The sequence below is a fragment of the Salvia hispanica genome, chromosome 1 (genome assembly GCF_029641045.1).
Source record: "Salvia hispanica isolate PSC_SH4W2 chromosome 1, Shi_PSC_v1, whole genome shotgun sequence".
NCBI lineage: Eukaryota > Viridiplantae > Streptophyta > Magnoliopsida > Lamiales > Lamiaceae > Salvia > Salvia hispanica.
The window spans coordinates 66,375,658-66,393,293 of record NC_142692.1 but is presented as its reverse complement, the minus strand read 5'-3'; the positions used below and the strand labels follow the sequence as shown (position 1 = coordinate 66,393,293).

General features: G+C 34.9%; 2 protein-coding genes and 1 pseudogene across 3 annotated transcripts; 2 read left to right on the top strand and 1 right to left on the bottom strand.

Moving 5' to 3' along the window:
• Positions 1–3,035: 3,035 nt before the first annotated feature.
• LOC125221694 (Agenet and bromo-adjacent homology (BAH) domain-containing protein) lies at positions 3,036–7,662 on the top strand. 2 transcript variants are annotated; one of them, XM_048123902.2, is made up of 7 exons: positions 3,036–3,370; positions 3,726–4,022; positions 4,747–4,811; positions 4,906–5,028; positions 5,842–6,567; positions 6,706–6,922; positions 7,027–7,662. In XM_048123902.2, the coding sequence occupies exons 1-7, from the start codon at positions 3,322–3,324 to the stop codon at positions 7,503–7,505; spliced, it is 1,956 nt and encodes a 651-aa protein (XP_047979859.2). In that variant the 5' UTR covers positions 3,036–3,321; the 3' UTR covers positions 7,506–7,662. The 2 variants fall into 2 exon arrangements, with proteins under 2 accessions (XP_047979859.2, XP_047979860.2); XM_048123903.2 differs by having other exon boundaries at positions 3,037–3,599.
• Positions 7,663–7,700: 38 nt separating this feature from the next.
• On the bottom strand, positions 7,701–9,199 carry LOC125221695 (pectinesterase QRT1-like). Its single transcript, XM_048123905.2, has 3 exons — positions 8,905–9,199; positions 8,505–8,700; positions 7,701–8,395 (listed from the first exon to the last, which is right to left on the bottom strand). The coding sequence occupies exons 1-3, from the start codon at positions 9,156–9,158 to the stop codon at positions 7,805–7,807; spliced, it is 1,041 nt and encodes a 346-aa protein (XP_047979862.2). The 5' UTR covers positions 9,159–9,199; the 3' UTR covers positions 7,701–7,804.
• A 6,853-nt stretch (positions 9,200–16,052) lies between these two features.
• On the top strand, positions 16,053–17,352 carry LOC125185501 (serine acetyltransferase 1, chloroplastic pseudogene; annotated as a pseudogene).
• Positions 17,353–17,636: the final 284 nt, after the last annotated feature.

Genomic DNA, 17,636 nt, shown 5'->3' with positions numbered 1-17,636 from the left:
GAAGACTCCATCCAAAATATCCCAGACACTTTTTTATTCTCTACACAATTTTCAATCTTATTAAAACATCTATTATCCTAAGACTATTATTTCCAAGATGATTAAAGAGTATAATCTAGTATATTATAAAAATAGTAAGTAGCTGGCCCGATTAAAATCGATGAAAACGTGTTGCATGAGAGCAATGTGGAATGTGGAGCATGCGCCACCTCGTAAGCAGGACCACAAGCTTAGCTAGACTGACGTGTTGATATGAAAATAAATGTTGAGATTTAGTGCTATTTCGTTACGATATTTTGTCGTTTAGCTAATTTGTTATGCAAGATATTAGACCATGTAAGGCGTACTTTTCACCTCTTTTAATTAAGTATTGCTACTACTACATATGTTTGTATTTCATATTTTTAAAATGTAACACTCTTAAAATCACATTATAATCTTCTTAAATCTCCAAGGAGGATCAAATTATGCATGATTGGGACCATATATTATAACCAGTGGCGGACGCAGCTGTACCCCCAAAATCTTTTAATAGACCTTCCACCATAGCCATTAGTCCAAATTCAGCTGTTTTAAATTGAAGAAAATAATTAATACTAACATAGAGTTTTCATAGAGATGGGGAGGGAGAGAGCAATTACGAAAAGGGTAAGATAGAGAATGGGTTGCGTTATTGCATATGTGGTGGAGGCCACTTCTGATTTGCCTTTGATTGGTGTAAATTTGGGGAAACTTCTCTAATTTTACTTGCCCTCAAATAGTTTTAGTAATTAGTAATAAATTGTACTATCCCATCCCAACTGGTTTTGATGGGTGTAAATTTGGGGAAACTTCTCTAATTTTACTTACCCTCAAATAGTTTTAGTTATTAGTAATAAATTGTATTCCCATCCCAACTGGTTTTCATGGTTTGACTTTGGCAAAACTTCTTTAATTATAACTACCCTCAAATAATTTTAGTAGTTACTAAGTAATAAATAATACTCTCTTCGTCATAGCTGATTTTGTTTGGTAACTAATAATAAATAATATTCTCTGCGTTCCAACTGTATTTGTTTGGCTGATTTTGTTTGGTAACTAATAATAAATAATATTCTCTGCGTTCCAACTGTATTTGTTTGGTTACTAGTAATAAATAATATCTCTCAGTCTCTGCTGTATTTGTTTGATGTAAATTTGAGAAAACTTCTCTAACTATAATTACTGTCCCTGCTGTGTTCGATGTAAATTTGATAAAACTTCTCTAATTATAATTACCCTTAAATAGTATTAGTAATTTCTAATAAATAGTACTACTAGTTAGCAAATCATTTCTTATTTTTTTTAATCTTTTAATGAATTTGTAAATACAAATATAACTATTTAAATATTATATATATTGTATACATGAATTTGAGAATAATTTCATTCTTTATTTTTATGGAAAATTATAATAATGTCTACATTAATTATATATAAGAGGTATTATTGACTTGTATACATTATGTTGACTTGCAAAATATGAATTTTACTATAATAATATACTATAGTATAACTTTAAAGTTCATGTGTTTTATATATAAAAAGTAAACTATAAAAAAATACTTTAAATATCAAATAACTTCATGTCAAATTTGAATGATATTATTACTGACTTCTAATGTTTTAGATCTTTTTACAATCAAAGTCAATTGCTTTTTTAAGGAGCATTGAAGATAACTTGAATCATTCTTTAGCATGAGAATTGACTCTTAGCATTTTGTATCTATTCATAAACTTCTATCTATACTTAATTTTGCTAACGATTGCTCATAATTCGAGGCTCCAAGTCGCTATGATTATTTATCATACCCAAAAATCCAAAATTCTGGATATGTCATTGATTATAACTCGATGATGGTCTCAAATCCTCAAGGGTTGAGACATGGATAATATAGGATGTGAGTGCACTCTCGCTCATGTTTTAGTCAAGACTTGAAGGTACTAATGTACAAAATATTTTGTGAAAAGCAACGACGTGGTGTCCAAAAGGGTTTGGTTAGCGGAGATAATCCCATGCATAGCCATGCAAAGCCACAAACGAGAGAGAGTTGAGTAATCCGAAAACATGCCTAATGAGAGTAGTGTAGAACATGCGCAACCCAGCAAGCAGGACCGCAAGCCTAGCTGGAAGGATGTGTTGATACATGAAGATTGAGAGTGAATTTTGATGCTCTTCTACTTCGAGATTTTGTCTTTTAGCTCGTTTTGTTATGCGACTTCTTTAGGGTTAATTGTTATCTAGGTCATTCTTTAGGTTGTATACATTGTAATGTAACTTATGCTCTTTTACTTTTTTCAATCGTGAACCTTGTATTTTCTTAAATTCATTTCACGTTATTTTTAAACTTTATAATTTAAATTCGGCAAGGGAAAAAAATTGATGTATGGATTGATTGCATATATTTTCTCATCCATCTAGGGTTGAAAGTACACATATACCAAGACAAGTACAATTACATATCGAGTAAAATTAATCATTTTATTTTTCTCTAAAGTCATGTTTATGCCAAAAAGACCAAATACTTTTATTTGATTAGTACTCCCTTCGTCCGCGAATGAGAGTCACATTTCTTTTTGGTACGAGTTTTAAGAAATGTTAAGAAAAACGAGTGACAAAAAATTATTGGTATATGAGCCTCACTTATACTATATACTGAATTTTAAATGAAATGTGAATAGAATATAAAGTATAGTATCATTTTCATTTATAGTAAAAATGAATCGAGACTTATATTTAAAAACGGACTAAAATAAAAAAAATAAGACTCATATTCACGTGCGGAGGGAACAACATGCAATTATTTCAAGATATCAATATCAATTTGGTAGGTGTTAACTTTCAAGTAACTGACCAACCCTATAAATGTGATAAATTCCTATACATTTCATGAGTTATTTATTTACTGATATTCCATTTAGTCAAATAAAGTAAATGTCAACTTATTATTTTGATAAAACAAAATAAAAAAGAAATGACATTTATTTGCCCTTGACCTTGTTGAGTGAGTTAGTTGAACCCTTTTCTTCCCTACCGTCTCCAATTCTTGAAGCCCATCCACAATCTCTCACTTCCTTCCATTTTTGCACTTCTGATTCTGCTCTTTTTCCTATTTATTCTCAGCTCCTCTTTCTCTATCACTCTACCCCAGCCCTTTCTGCTTGAGTTAAACGTCTGCGCCGCGAAAAGACTCCATTTTTATACCTCCTTTTTTCTCAATTTCCGCAGTCCCTTCTTCTCCATGTTGTTTCAACTGAAAATCTTGCTCGAGGGCTCAATTCCCCCCCTTTGTAGTTAATTTCATGCTCATAGCCAGATTCCCATTTATGTTTTCAGATGAATTTTTCTCAGGTTTCTGACCCACACCACAGCCCCCCTTTTTTAATCATCTGACATGGTTTAATAGATCTTCACGTCTTCAAGATTTTCTGAGTTTCTCTGGGCGTAGAGGGTTCTTTGTATCTCTTGAGTATTGGGTTATCTGTTGGTCAAAGTTGGCTTAAAATTCTTTCTGAATTTTGGTGTTTTTGTTGATTTTTTTTCGGTATGGTATCTTTCATCAGCTAATCTATACCTTAAGGTGAGGTGTTGATGTAGTTTCTGTCGCAATTTTTTTGTGGGGGAGTAGTTTTAGTTTTTTTGATTTAGGGTTTTAGTTCGATTCTGATGGCTAAGTGGTTGTGAAAAGTGGTTTCTTGATTGCCAGCTATGGCTGTGAATGAGCGTTATTTTGTGGAGTGGAAGGAGCAATATGTGTCGAAGGAGAGGGGCAACCGCGTGGTTCACTATTTTTTGAAAGATAACTCAGGGGAATCAATTCTTGCTGTTGTGGGTACTGAAAGGAGTGTTAGGCACATGTTCTATGTTGTATCGGATGAGTTCTTTAGCGCCCACGGGGCTGATAACTCGGTGCAGGCCGGGTTCAGATGGAGGTCGAGGAGGGAGGTGGTGAACTGGCTTACTTCCATGTTATCAAAGCAACATCGGCAAGGAGATCGCTCAAGTATGCGTTCCTATGAGTCTCTCTTTTGGGTATTCTTATGTTGTTTGTGTTTCTACGGCTTTAACTGATCAGTTTATGTGCTGTAATTGTTGGGTTGGTGTTTATGGTTCATTGCTATTTCTTGTTTGAAAGGTTTTATGTCAATTTTTCTTGGGCATGTATCTTTTTGGGTAGTTTCAGTTTTGGTTATGGATATCATTGTGGTTCTTGAGTTATTTTCTTTAGCACAGAGATGCTGAAATTTAGTGGATGACTTTCGACTTGACCTAGCATATGTTCAATGCATGTTTGCCTTTTCCTATGCCGCTAACCAACTGTATAAAGTTAGAAGGTGTTGATTATTTTCATGGAACTTGTCTTGGTAGTAATTTGTGGTATACGTTCCTTTATGTCGTGCCATTTTTCTTTCCCGCATCCTGCCATATATGGTTTTTGTGGTAAGCTTTTTGCGAAAATCTGTTGTTAGTTCCTGAGATGTCAGGATTTTCTTATGATTTTTGAGTGAAAGTTAATTCGTTGAAGGTTCCTTTGATAGTAGTAGCTCAGAAGGTTCTCCATAAGACCTTTTTCTTTATTTGCAGAACGTCTGAAACTACACTTTGTTAACTCCTGTTGTAAAAAAATTATGTTGTTGACCTAAATACTTTGATTTTATTTCTAAATGCACTCACATTACATTTACAAATTGTTTTTGGATTAATATTTTTTTTTCATTTTCTCATAGTGTCCCCAAAAGGTAACAATACTGCCGAATTAAATGCTCAGCGCACTCAGATGCTATCTCATAAGGTACACATTCCTCGCTGTTTATTTTATGGCGTCATGTTTTTGTTGCTATTCGTCCGAGTTTTTTAATTCACAATTGTACTATATTTTATGTCAGGGACGCATAGCTAGGAATTTGAAAGGTCATCATTTAGACATTTCATGGTCAGGTTCCTCTTGGGCTTGTGGTAAGCAATTGAAGCATTACTCGGAATTTCGCAGGAATGGGATTTCAATAACAGTAAGTCTCCTTGAATCCATCATATATAGATTTTCCCAAGCTTAACTTGTATAAACATTCATCTAGACATGGGCGGACAAAGTAAGAGGCAGGGGAGGGCTTCAGCCCATACCAAAAAAAAATTCTATATTTTTTTGTACTTCCAAAATTTTCAAAATATTCGAGAATGTCAGCCCTCACCAATTCAATGCAGTTGAAAACTGAATCTTTGAAATTAAATGATAGGGAGGGCTGAACTAAATATGGGAACAAAAAGTTGCTGAGGAAAAGGAATAACAATGGCTGCCGCGCGAGGAAGAAGAAACCCTAATAAAATTAATATAATACTCTATTTATATACTTAAGAAAAGCTTTCTTTATTGACTTGTCATTATTCGTGTCGTACTTTTAAAACGGGTCCCGGTTTTCACTTAGTAGTTTTAATAATGTAAAATATAGTGCAATTAAGTTTTTAAGTCAAAATTTATTGGTCAAACAAAAGTAAACTTTGCAAGTGTTAATTTTAATTTTATGCGAGGCAAGATAATTCGTGTTAGTTTAGGTGGCATCTTGAGTTTCCAACTTGAAAGAAGGAATATTAAGTTGGTAGAATGGCAAGATGCTCGTAGTAGCTCTTCTTTACCTATTTGCCACCACCATGTCCATCAGATGTATGCTTGAAATGGATTATTGTGCTTCTTTTCTTTTCAAACTGAGACATTGTATTGAGACAGGTCTAAATGGTTTTTTTTTTTGGACCTATATGTGAAAAGCATTGTAAATCCCAGGCTGATTTTCTTCTCATTACTTGTCTTCATTTTTCCTGCTATTCAGGTTCATTCGTTTGTCTTTGTAATGGCTGAGAAAGATAATCGCTATATTGCATATTTGGAGGATATGTATGAAGACAGAAAGAGCCAGAAAAAGGTCAAAGTGAGATGGTTCCATCATAATAAGGAGGTGGAGGGAGTTGTGGCTTTACGTAATCCTGATCCCAAAGAAGTCTTTATCACTCCTTACATACAGGTGATCAGCGCTGAATGCGTTGATGGCCCAGCCATAGTTTTAACTCGTGAACACTATGAGAAATGTGTGGAAGTTTTTCCACACGATTTGTTAGGTGGACTTCATTACTGTTTCAGACAGTTCAAGGTTAATAGAGTAAAACAATTCAAACTAAGTAAATTGCGGGGATATTATGATCAAGCAATATTCTCGTGCTTCAGCCCTGATTTTTTTGAGGATGACGAGTTTAGCTCTGAGGACGATGGAAAAGTGGGATCTAAAAGGAATAGAAGTTCCAGAGAGGATCATAAATCAGACCAAGATCTATCAGACAAGAAATACGGTCCGCTGAGCAGGGAGACAAATTTTCTCAAGCATGTTGATGGCCAATTTCGGCAGAGACCTTTGTTACAGAATGAAAAGGCAGAGTTTCTTTGCCAAGACAGTGGTATGCGTGGCTGCTGGTTCAGATGTACAATCGCAGAGATCTCGAGGAGACAGATGAAAATTCTGTATGAAGATATCATGGATGAGGATAGTGGCACTAACCTCGAGGTATGATTATCTTTTGATTATTTGTGTATCTTTTGAAATGGAAAAGAAACTTTCTAGTCTTTGCATGATATTCTTCTGGATGATTATGATCATTTTCGAACTATGTTGAGTGTGTGCTTTACGTTGTGGTAACTGTAGGAATGGATTCCTACGAATAGAGTGGCTAAGGCTGATAAGCTGGGGATGCGGTATGCTGGCCGCCTCACTGTCAGACCTGCCAATCCCTGCAACGAAGGGAGCCCAACCTATGGAGTTGGAGATCCAGCTGATGCGTGGTGGAGTGATGGTTGGTGGGAAGGGGTCATCTCTGACACCAGCGATGGCGAAAATGGAATCTACAAGATTTATATTCCAGGTTTGTACAGTTGCAAGGTTTTTCGTTTTGGTTGTAGCGTGTGTTAGTTTTGCTTTTTCCTATTTCCATTGAGGCTTAGGTATTTGTTTTCTTGGTTATATCAGGTGAAGATATGTACCTGATTAGTGAGGTGAAGAATTTAAGAGTTTCAAGAGATTGGATTGGCGATAAGTGGATGGATATCGAGCCAAATCCTAACATTCTTTGCGTCATATCTTCAACGAGCACTGATACTAAGCTCTCAACATCGTCTGCTGCTTCCAAGGAAGCCAAATCGGATAACTCTCCTACCTCTGTTGATAAATTTGTTGCCAGTAATAAACTGTGTGTAGTTGACGAAGCGATTCATGAGCTAGCGGGAATGACACTGACCAACGTCCCCCTGAAAGACGAATGCACTGACGCTGAGCAGCAGAAGTGTGTAGATGAAGCCGAGGAGAAGGAACAAGAGATGGGGAACGCTGGCAGTGACGTCTTAGGCGCTGTTAACGTCAATGGAGACGACAACAACTTGGTGGAATGTGAGATTGCTGAGGTGAAATGTGAAGCAGAAGCAACTGAGATGCTGCTAACTGGCTGTTAGTTAATGAATAAAGTCTTGTTTAGGCTATGGTAATAGAATTTTACTACAATAGATGTACATTTATGGTAAGTAATTTCTTCATGTATAGAAATTAGAAACAAGGCCATCCACCATTCATGTGCACTCTCCTCTATATTAATCATGAATTTTCTCATTACTCTTTTTGGTTTTAGAGGATTCCATTATATTGAAATAAAGCATAGTATATTATTGCAAAAAAAAGTGATATGACAGTGTAATCTTTCTCATCTATCTCTCTATACAAAAACTAAATCATGAATGAAAAAAAAAAATGGAAACTAGAGCCTTAGCCAATGCTCCCCTTCAATGAAATCTGTGTTTAAAAATGGCATTGCTTCTGTGATATTCATAGCTTTGGACCAGTTTTCAGTAGTGTTTCTCACCGCTCCTCTTCCTGTGCACTCGTACAGCCCGAACACCGCGGTGTTTCGTCTCGATGGATACCCCCAATCCTGCCATCCTTCTGGCCTCACAGTTATGTTGAAATCTGTGTAGGAGTAAATAATCCGAGAGTAGGCTCCCCATGCTCTGCCAAGGAACAGATCCCCTGTTCCACTCACGGAGCAGTTGACAAACGAGAAGCCCGTGTCGTTGAGGGGGCTGTCGCGGTGATGAGCTGCGATTGCGAACCCGTCCGCCACCGCTGATATGTTGCAATGCTTGTACAAGGATCTTGCCCTGCCGAATATGAAATCAGTGGTGCCTTGGATGAAGCATTCGAGGAAATAATGTGAGCCGCTTTCGTCCAGGAGCGTGTCCTGCGACCCCAGGAACCGGACTCGGTAGAACATGGCGTGATCGCCCCCGATCCTCAGCGCCACCGCCTGGTAACCATTCACTCCTAAATCTCCCTGCACCACCACTGTATTCTGTGACAAAAAAAAAACACATAAATTGATTGGTAATTTGAAATTTTTTAGTTTTTATTTTTTAATTTTTTTTTAGTTTTTTTTTTAATGTATGTAGTTTATTGATCACCTGAAAAGTGATGTAGGATGCACAGAAGTAGTCGGATAGCACGGTGACGGAGGACGAGTTCCACGTCCCAATGTAGCCGCCGTCTGCATTCAAGTCCCCGGCTTTGTCGTGCCAAGTTATCACCGTCTCGCCCGCTCTCCCTTCCTCTCCGATCAGCGTTATGTACGGCTTATTAGCCGGAATATGCACCTTTTCCCTGTATCGCCAGATAAATAGAGAATCATTATTGATAGTAGTATAATGAAAAGGCCCACTACTAAAAAGTAACCTCCTCACTACCCCACTCTCCTAACAAAGCTCAAACAAAAACCGCATTGCACTAAAACTAACAAATCAAATTACTTCCCGCCCTCAAAAAAAAAAAAAAAAAAAAACTGAAAAAAAAAAAAGAATTAGTAACCTGTAAACGCCAGGAAGAATATGAATCTTGACACGGTGGATATTATTCTCCGGCACCAAATCAACGGCGCCTTGAACGGTGAGGGAATCTCCGGAGCCGTTCTGGGAGACGACGATGACCTTGCTCTGATCATCGCCGTTTCCCAAAGTGGACCTTGCGTCGCCGAGTCTCAAGTCTTCCCACGAGATGAAACTCGGCTGAGCTTGCGCGGAGGCCAGGGAAAGGATCAGAATCCAGACCCACAACGATTTCATGGCTTTGCTAATTAGGAGTAATTTAGTACGGAGGAAATGGTGCAATAATAAATAAGGGGAGCGTTACGAAAGGATTTCAAACGTGAAACAGCAGAGTTGAGGATTGAGATTTCATGCAAAGGGTGGTGCGCTTTTTAAAGAGAGGGAATTAAGGCGTCGAAAACACAAAGATGGGTGCTGATTTTTATAGTTTAAAGTGTGAAGTCGAATAGGAGAAGGATTTATGATGTTTTTAGTGATTGAGTCACGATGTTTTCGCTGAGATTATGTTTTTGAGAGAGGAAAGAAGTGTTGTTGAGCTAGTTGGCGTGTGTGCCACGCGCGCCTTGATCATGAATATAATACTATTAATATATTACGTACAAGATATATACATATCCTAATTGAATTTTACAGTATGTATCAACAAATAATGAGTTTTAATTTGTATCGTATATCATGTTTTATATTTATTTAATTGTCATGGAAAGTGGTTATTTTATGAATAGATAAAAAATTAAAAATAGTGTAGGTGCTGATTAATTGTTGATTATGATGAGATTATTTAGTGAGGCACTATGACATTAAATTCGAAAGGCTATATTCCATTGTTAAAACTGCATCAAACTAAAAAGGAGGAATAGAATAAAAAAAGATGGTTACTAATTACTACGCTCGGACTCTACTAAATTGACCCAAATTATGAGTTTTGTGCTTCGTTTGGGTTATTTTTTAAATCCAGAGTTAGTCCAAGTATAAGAACGACTCAAATAAGACCCACTATTATTAATCATGTATTTTAATATTTTTATTTTCTACCCTAATTTTATTCTAGTTTTTATAATGTTTACCCTACTAATTATTTATATTCATTTATATTTTTTAAAATTCCACGATACAATTCAATTTCATAAAAAAATAATTACAATTATAAAAAAAATAAGATAAATTTCAAATGCATCTGTTTAATGGAGTAGTATCTAAATCTAACATGATATGAAATTTTAAATATAAAAGAAATCCACCCCTATTGTATTGAACACGGTATAACTCACGTCTTGTAATTGGAGACTAGAAAACAGAATAATACTTTAATTAAGGTATGAAATTGGTAAATACTTATTAAACTTGGAAAACTTGTAAATAAATGTTGAAAACTATACTATAACAAGTATTAGAGTACTGAAATCACCCACAGGATATCGTATTCAAAAATGAAAAAAAAGCTGTAAAATATTTAAATTGCCAAATTTAAATCATTGAAGCCTTTAAGGTATAAAATTGCCAAAAATTAAAATAGGAAAACAAACACCTTTAATAGGATTCAACAACATCATTCAAATTAGAAAAGTTAACACAAAAAAACCCAAATAAAACATTACAAAGTAACCCCCTAACGATACGACACCAATGATCGATTTGGATGATGAAATATAATCCACTCAATTAGCCTCAAATAAGAATGTAAACCTACCTTAAAGCCTCAACGAAGAATATAACCCTACCTTTTATTGGATTGATTATCAACAATATCCTAACAATATAAAAGTATAGTAAAAAAATTGCTATTAGAAAAAAAAAATTAAAGTCTATTTTTTCTGAACATAGATTTGGGTCTTATTCATTTTCTTTTGGATCTTCGAATCCTCGGAAAACGAAAGCAGTTCATTTTTTGTCATTTTCTGAACGCGCCGTCTAAAATTGACGGTCAACCCTATTTAAGTTCTATTTTGATTGGATCCAAAAATAGTTGGTCAACCCTATTTAAGATCAACCCGTTTTTTGTGTGTCTACTTCGTCCTCCTTTCATACGAGAGCCAAAGGTCGCGAAGCTCACTAGTAGAACGGTATAACTTACCAACAGTCCCAAGACATGAAGAAGACGAATCTTTGCACTGCTTTCGTGGAGGAATGTGAGAACTAGGGTTCGTTGTTTGACGTCGTCAAGTTTTGTTTTTTTAATGTTTGATTACTTAGAAGTGTGAGAGACGAGAAAGAAAAATCGAGTTTTTGTATTCTTTTAAATTATTTTATTTATTTATTAATGTAACTTCTATTTTGAAATATTTAAGCTAAATTTTTAGATAGCGTTTAAGTAACTAATTAATCTCAATTTAATATTCTAATCCAGTAAATAGTTACTTAAGGGTTGACCACCTATTATGGACGGTGCTATAAAAAGGACAAAAACATACCATTTCTGTTTGTCCAAGATTCGAAAATCCAAAAAATATCGAAATCATAAAATAACCATATATTTGGAGGAAAAAAATATATACTCCTACAAACTCCGTAGTACATAGTATACTACACCATGCGTCCCAACTAAGTTGAGTCGTATTCCTTTTTGGGATATTCCTACTAAGTTGAGTCATTTCCTTTTTTGACAAAAAATAAAATATCTAGTCACTCTTACTTTATTCCATCGTCTTCTTTACTCCCTCTTTATCTTTCCTATGTTATTCATCTTCTCTATTTTTCAATACAATTTCTTAATCTTCGTGTCCAAAAATTTTGATTCAACTTAGTCGGGAGGATTGAGGAAGGTAGTACGTTCTATGCAATTATAAACATATATATGTGAAGTAGTACAATTAACAATAAAAATCTTATAAATAAACTTAACCATCCAAATGTTAATATTTATAACTTATGAAATTTATTTCAAAAAAATAAAAATGTATGTAAAATTAAAAATGAATGAAATTTTTTCTGTGCAGCCCAGTCCGACACATTCATCAAGTGGGCTTGATTAGATCCAGATTTTTTTGAAAGAAATCCAGCATAACACACTACAAATTAAGTCAGTTTCAGTCATAGGCGTAGGCTGAGTTGGGCTTGGGTCAACTTGATACACTTGATTGCATTGGTGGTAAAACATTTTTTTAGATAAAATTAATATTTTCTTATTTATCCCAAAGTCATTTTAGAATTTGGTTTGTTAAAGTATTTTGATTTCTTGATGATTTATGTGTTTGGATTAATTTATTTTGGAGGCGTTTGGTTTGATTATATATTAATAAAACAATTCATTTTGATTAAATATTTAATTTGTATCATTGCATGAAACATGTTTAAATATATAATTTTAGGTTTGTGTTAAAATGACAATACCTCTTAAGGTAACACCATACCACCAATCCTAGCCAATCATTTGTACACATGGACGAATAATCAGCTGCCATGTGGAAATCATAAAAATTGCTCAAGGATAAATTTTCGCGGACTGCAATATCCAACACGCTAGACTGCAATTTTTTCCGCCTGCAATATCCAATACGCTGGACTGCAATCTATAGATTGCAGTCTAGTGTATTTGATATTGCAATCTAATGTTTATAATATTGCAATCTAACGTGATGTCACAGTGTCATTTTAAGAGTGTTGTCATTTTAACGCACCCCATAATTTTGTCCACATTTTAGTCATCCAACTAAATAATTATTAATAAAGTAAGATTTATTATTTTCATACAACCTAGTTATTATATACTTATTAAAAATTGTCATTCTAATATGAAATTTCTAATACGTCATTTTGTATTATTGCATATATTGACGCGACACGATAAGCGTAGAAGACCAAGGCTCATCGACGGATGAGAAATTTTATTAAAATTTCAAATAATATGCTTGAATTAAATATAACCAACTAAACAATCATTGATTAATTTAAAATCAAATTCTAATAAGAGAATGAATCAAAAACTTAAAAATTACCAACAGGTTGCAATGCAGTTGGCAACGTGGAGCTGTGGTAACCTTAAGTTATGGGTTCAAATCCCGTCACACGCTGGAGACTTTCAGCCTTAATCCGAAAATCAGATCGAGCAGGATTAGTCGGATTCTACCAGATTTTTATCAAACATGATTGGTCGGATTCCACCAAAAGCGCGTGTTTTGGTACACATATAGTCAAACCTAAAAAAACCTTAAAAAGTACTGTAGTAAATATAAATAACATCCTAATATAAGTATAATACTTATTCCCTGTCAATAAAGAGGGTGAGAAAAAAACAATGTAACAGTAATTGAATGATGGATAAGGAGAAAAAAAGTCATAGGCTGCCTGTAGAATTGAGACAATTAGTTTTTGTTTTTGTTTCTGGCGAATAACACGTAATCGCACTCGTCATTTCTTTGGCCTCCATTGATTTTCGTCTTTCTCTTCTTTGTCTGTAAACAAACTAGTCCTATATTGGATCAATGTCTTTTTCTTTACTCCTTTTTTATCTACTTAAAAGTTTGCCAGAAAATGCTCATTTTATTTCAACGAAGATGAACTCAACATCATATAAAATGACTTATCATTCAAAGACAAGAGTATGTATGTAGTAGTATACAATTTATGTGTAAAATGTACTTCTTGATACTTATCATTCAAAGACAAGAGTATGTACGTAGTAGTATACAATTTATGTGTAAAATATACTTCTTGATACAGTGGACGACGCGAGTTTTAATAAAAAAATCGGTAAAGTAAGAGGGTAAGAGAATTACTAGTAGATAAAGTAAGAGACAAATAAAGCATGAGAGAGATGAGAAAAAGTAAATATAGTAGTTATGAGAGAGATGGTAAAAAACGGTAAAAGTATGGGAGAGAAATTTCCATATTTACGAAATGAGACTATTTTTTATGGACGTCATAAAATGATAAAATGCGACTATTTTTCGTGAATAGAGAAAGTATTAAAAAAATAAAGATAAAAATTTCTGAAAAGGCACTGTATCATTTTTGTTGGAACAAATTAAAAATTAATCATTTTCGTTGAAAAGTAATTAATTATTAAATTTCCATTTCCATGTAATTTTACAAAGGATTCATAGATTTAGGCCAAGTTTTGATACCTTAATCAATTAAAAAGGACAATGTTTTGTGAGTAAGATAGATTGATATGGCCACCTGAGAACATAATTATATATTAAGGTAAATATTTAATTTTTAAATAAAAACTAGGTGTTTGGCCACCTCAGATTTAAAGCGGACGTTGAATTTTACAATAAACATTATAATTAGCGATACGATAATTTAGTTAAATTTCCCATGGGTAAAATTGTACTTTTTTCTTTTTTCTTTTGTGATATTTGTTTGTGACTTGTGAGTGTGTTTATCCAATCATCCTATTTGATTTCCGAAATTATCTTTGTATATTCGTTCAATAAAATTATGCCCCAATGATGTGATTTGTCACACAAGGTTATTTAGTAAATATTCATAAAAATAATAAAATAATAATTTAATGTTAAAGAGTACATTATTTTCGACTAATTCCGAATAAAGGTAATTATTATTAATTTATATTTCTTCATTCTTCAAACAAATTATTTAGAATCTAAACTTAATTATTTAAAACAAACATGTCTTCTTATAGAGGATGCCTAGTGGATAAATAAAGAAAGGAATGCATAAAGTTTTTCAAGTTGAGTTCAATTGATTACATAGAAGGAACTTTGATAATGATAGGTGTAATCATTATATCTATAATATATTCCTAATCAAAACCAAATTCTGTTTTTCATATCAATTTTGAAATTTACATATAATTATATTAATTGACATAATTATATGGCATTGGTATTTTCTTTTAAATTTCTAAACTTTTAACTTCTAATTTTGCATATCAACGGTACTATTTAATATGATTTCATAATCAATGAAGATTACATAATGGATATACATGCTAACTAAATTACGTGCCACAATCCTCGCTCTAAATGCTCTTTATACTATTGTTCTCTACTTCTGTATAGAAAAATTTGTAATACGTTAAAGTTCGATCAAATCAGTTAAGCACACGATTTAACAAAATAGAGCAACAACGAGATAAGTAATAAACACGCGTAATAGGAGTATTTTACAACCATAACAATAATTGTTTTTTTTCTCCGTGTAACGTGATGTTGTTTGGTTATCTTTAATATGATGCCATTTTGATTATCGTCCACGTAGGCAAGGTAATTTAGTCAACATGTCAACATTGAATTGTAGCAATTAATTGCAAAATCAAAATTTAGCAAAAGTTTTTCAATTTACATGGAAGTAAAAGGTTTGGTAATTTCATTAAAACTCCGCATGATTTGATTGTACCACGAATTGAGGCAGCAAGCATGTTAGTACCAAAATCTCAATCGATCGCTGATCAGATTATATTAATATAGTTTAAAATTCACATACAGTTTTATAGCCGCTTGCATTCAAAATAAGATTTTGGCAAAATTTTAAAAATTAACATACAAAAAACTTTTAAAATAATAAGGATCGAAGATGTATATGCATATTTTGTGAATTCTGTATACAAAACTATGTAAGATATGCAATTCAATCCTTAATTACGTCATTTATTCATTTATTGCTATCAATTAAATTACTCCCTCCGTCACTGAAAATTTATCACTAATTTCTATTTTCTTCCGTTCCTAAAAATTTATCACTTTTCATTTTTATCATTTTTGGTAGTGGACCTCATATAATCCACTAACTCATTTCCATTCACATTTTATTATAAAACTAATATATAAAAATAGGATCCATATGACACTAACTTTTTTAACTCACTTTACTTTTCTTAAAACCCGTGTCAGATCAAACGGTGACAAATTATGAAAAATGGAAGGAGTAGTATAATTTGATTCTTCTATCATATGGAGTAAGTATTTAATTTAGTGCATGCAACCAAGCAAGATCATTATTATTACTATATCCGAATCTTTCACATCATATCTGCAGCCTTCCCTTTATTATCTACCCACAATAAAAAGCAACGGCTCCAAAAAATTCAATTTGCTTTTACCACTATTTGACGACTTATTACTATCGCGGCTGCGCGTGGTGGACCTTTTAAATCGTGGTTCCATTTACCACTTATTCCCAAATTCGTTACGCTTCATCTCCCTCACAATTATTTATTCGCTCCCAAAATTAAAAAAAAAAAAATCATTTTCCAATGAAAGCTCTGTCGCTCTCCATCTCCGTCTCCTTCTCCACAGCCACACCCTCTGCCCTAAATAAATCTCTCTCCCCTTCCACCATTCTCCTCTCTCTCTCATCCAGATTCTTCTCCTCGCCGATTTTCCCGCCACACAACCGCTCCATGGCCACTTGCGTCCACTCCTCCACCGCCACAACTCCAACTCCCCCCCGCACCGCTCCATCCGTCGACACCTACGCCATCTGCTGCAGACCTAATTTCGCCGATCGCGTGCAACCAAAAACGGTTCTGGTCGCCGATTTGTGGCTGCGGATGAGGGAGGAGGCCAGGTTAGATATTGAGCAGGAACCGATTTTGTCTAGCTACTATTATACTTCGATTCTGTGCCACGATTCGATCGAATCAGCTCTCGCGAGTCACCTCTCGATCAAATTGAGCAACCACAGCCTCCCCAGCGGCATCCTCCACGATTTAATTTTAGGGATTTTAGTCGAAAATGGGGAAATAATTAGGGCGGTGGTTGATGATCTGAGGGCGGTGAAGGAGCGGGACCCTGCCTGCATCAGTTTCGCGCACTGCTTCCTCAACTTCAAAGGCTTCTCCGCGATTCAATCGCACAGAATCGCGCACAATCTGTGGTGCAAAGGCAGGAAAGTGCTGGCGCTGCTGATACAGAACAGGGTTTCGGAGGCCTTCGCGGTGGATATCCACCCCGGGGCGAGGATCGGGAGCGGTATCCTTCTCGATCACGCGACGGGGGTGGTGATCGGGGAGACGGCGGTGATTGGGAACAATGTGTCGATCCTGCATAACGTGACGCTGGGCGGGACGGGCAAGGCGAGCGGTGATAGGCACCCGAAGATCGGGGATGGGGTCCTGATTGGGGCGGGGACTTGTGTGCTGGGCAATGTGAGGATCGAGGAGGGGGCGAGGATTGGGGCGGGATCGGTTGTGCTGAAGCAGGTGCCGGCGAGGAGCACAGCGGTTGGGAATCCGGCGAGATTGATCGGAGGGCGGCTGGAGAAGACGCCGAGCTTAACCATGGATCAGACCTCGCATTCTGAATGGTCTAATTATGTTATATAGAAGAAGAAGAAGAAGAGTAAGTGTTGTTAGCAGAGGTGTTTCTTGCTCTTAATCTAATATACATGGTGTGTGTGTGTGTGCAACTTTTTGGCTATTACTACTATGATTAGATATTACTACTCATTTGTTGACTGAGTTGTTTATGTATAATGTTTGAGGTTTTATTTTTGTAAGAAAAAAGGTAGAATCCTCTTTGGTTAATTTGCGTGTTTGCTTAGCTGAAGAAGCAAAAAAAGCAGAGTCAAATAAGTGAAACAGAGCAACTCTTGTTCATGCTCTGTTCTTACATACTACTACTACATAAATTTGATTTGAGTGAATGAAGGTAGATAAAATTTCCATAATATATGAATCTAAAACCCTCCATAAAAAACATAAGAAAATAAAGAAATAAATTTTGATTGATTGAGCAAAATTGAAGAGTAGAATATTGATCGTCAACAAGATCCTAGATATGCCACTCGCAGAATAAGTAATAATTTCGC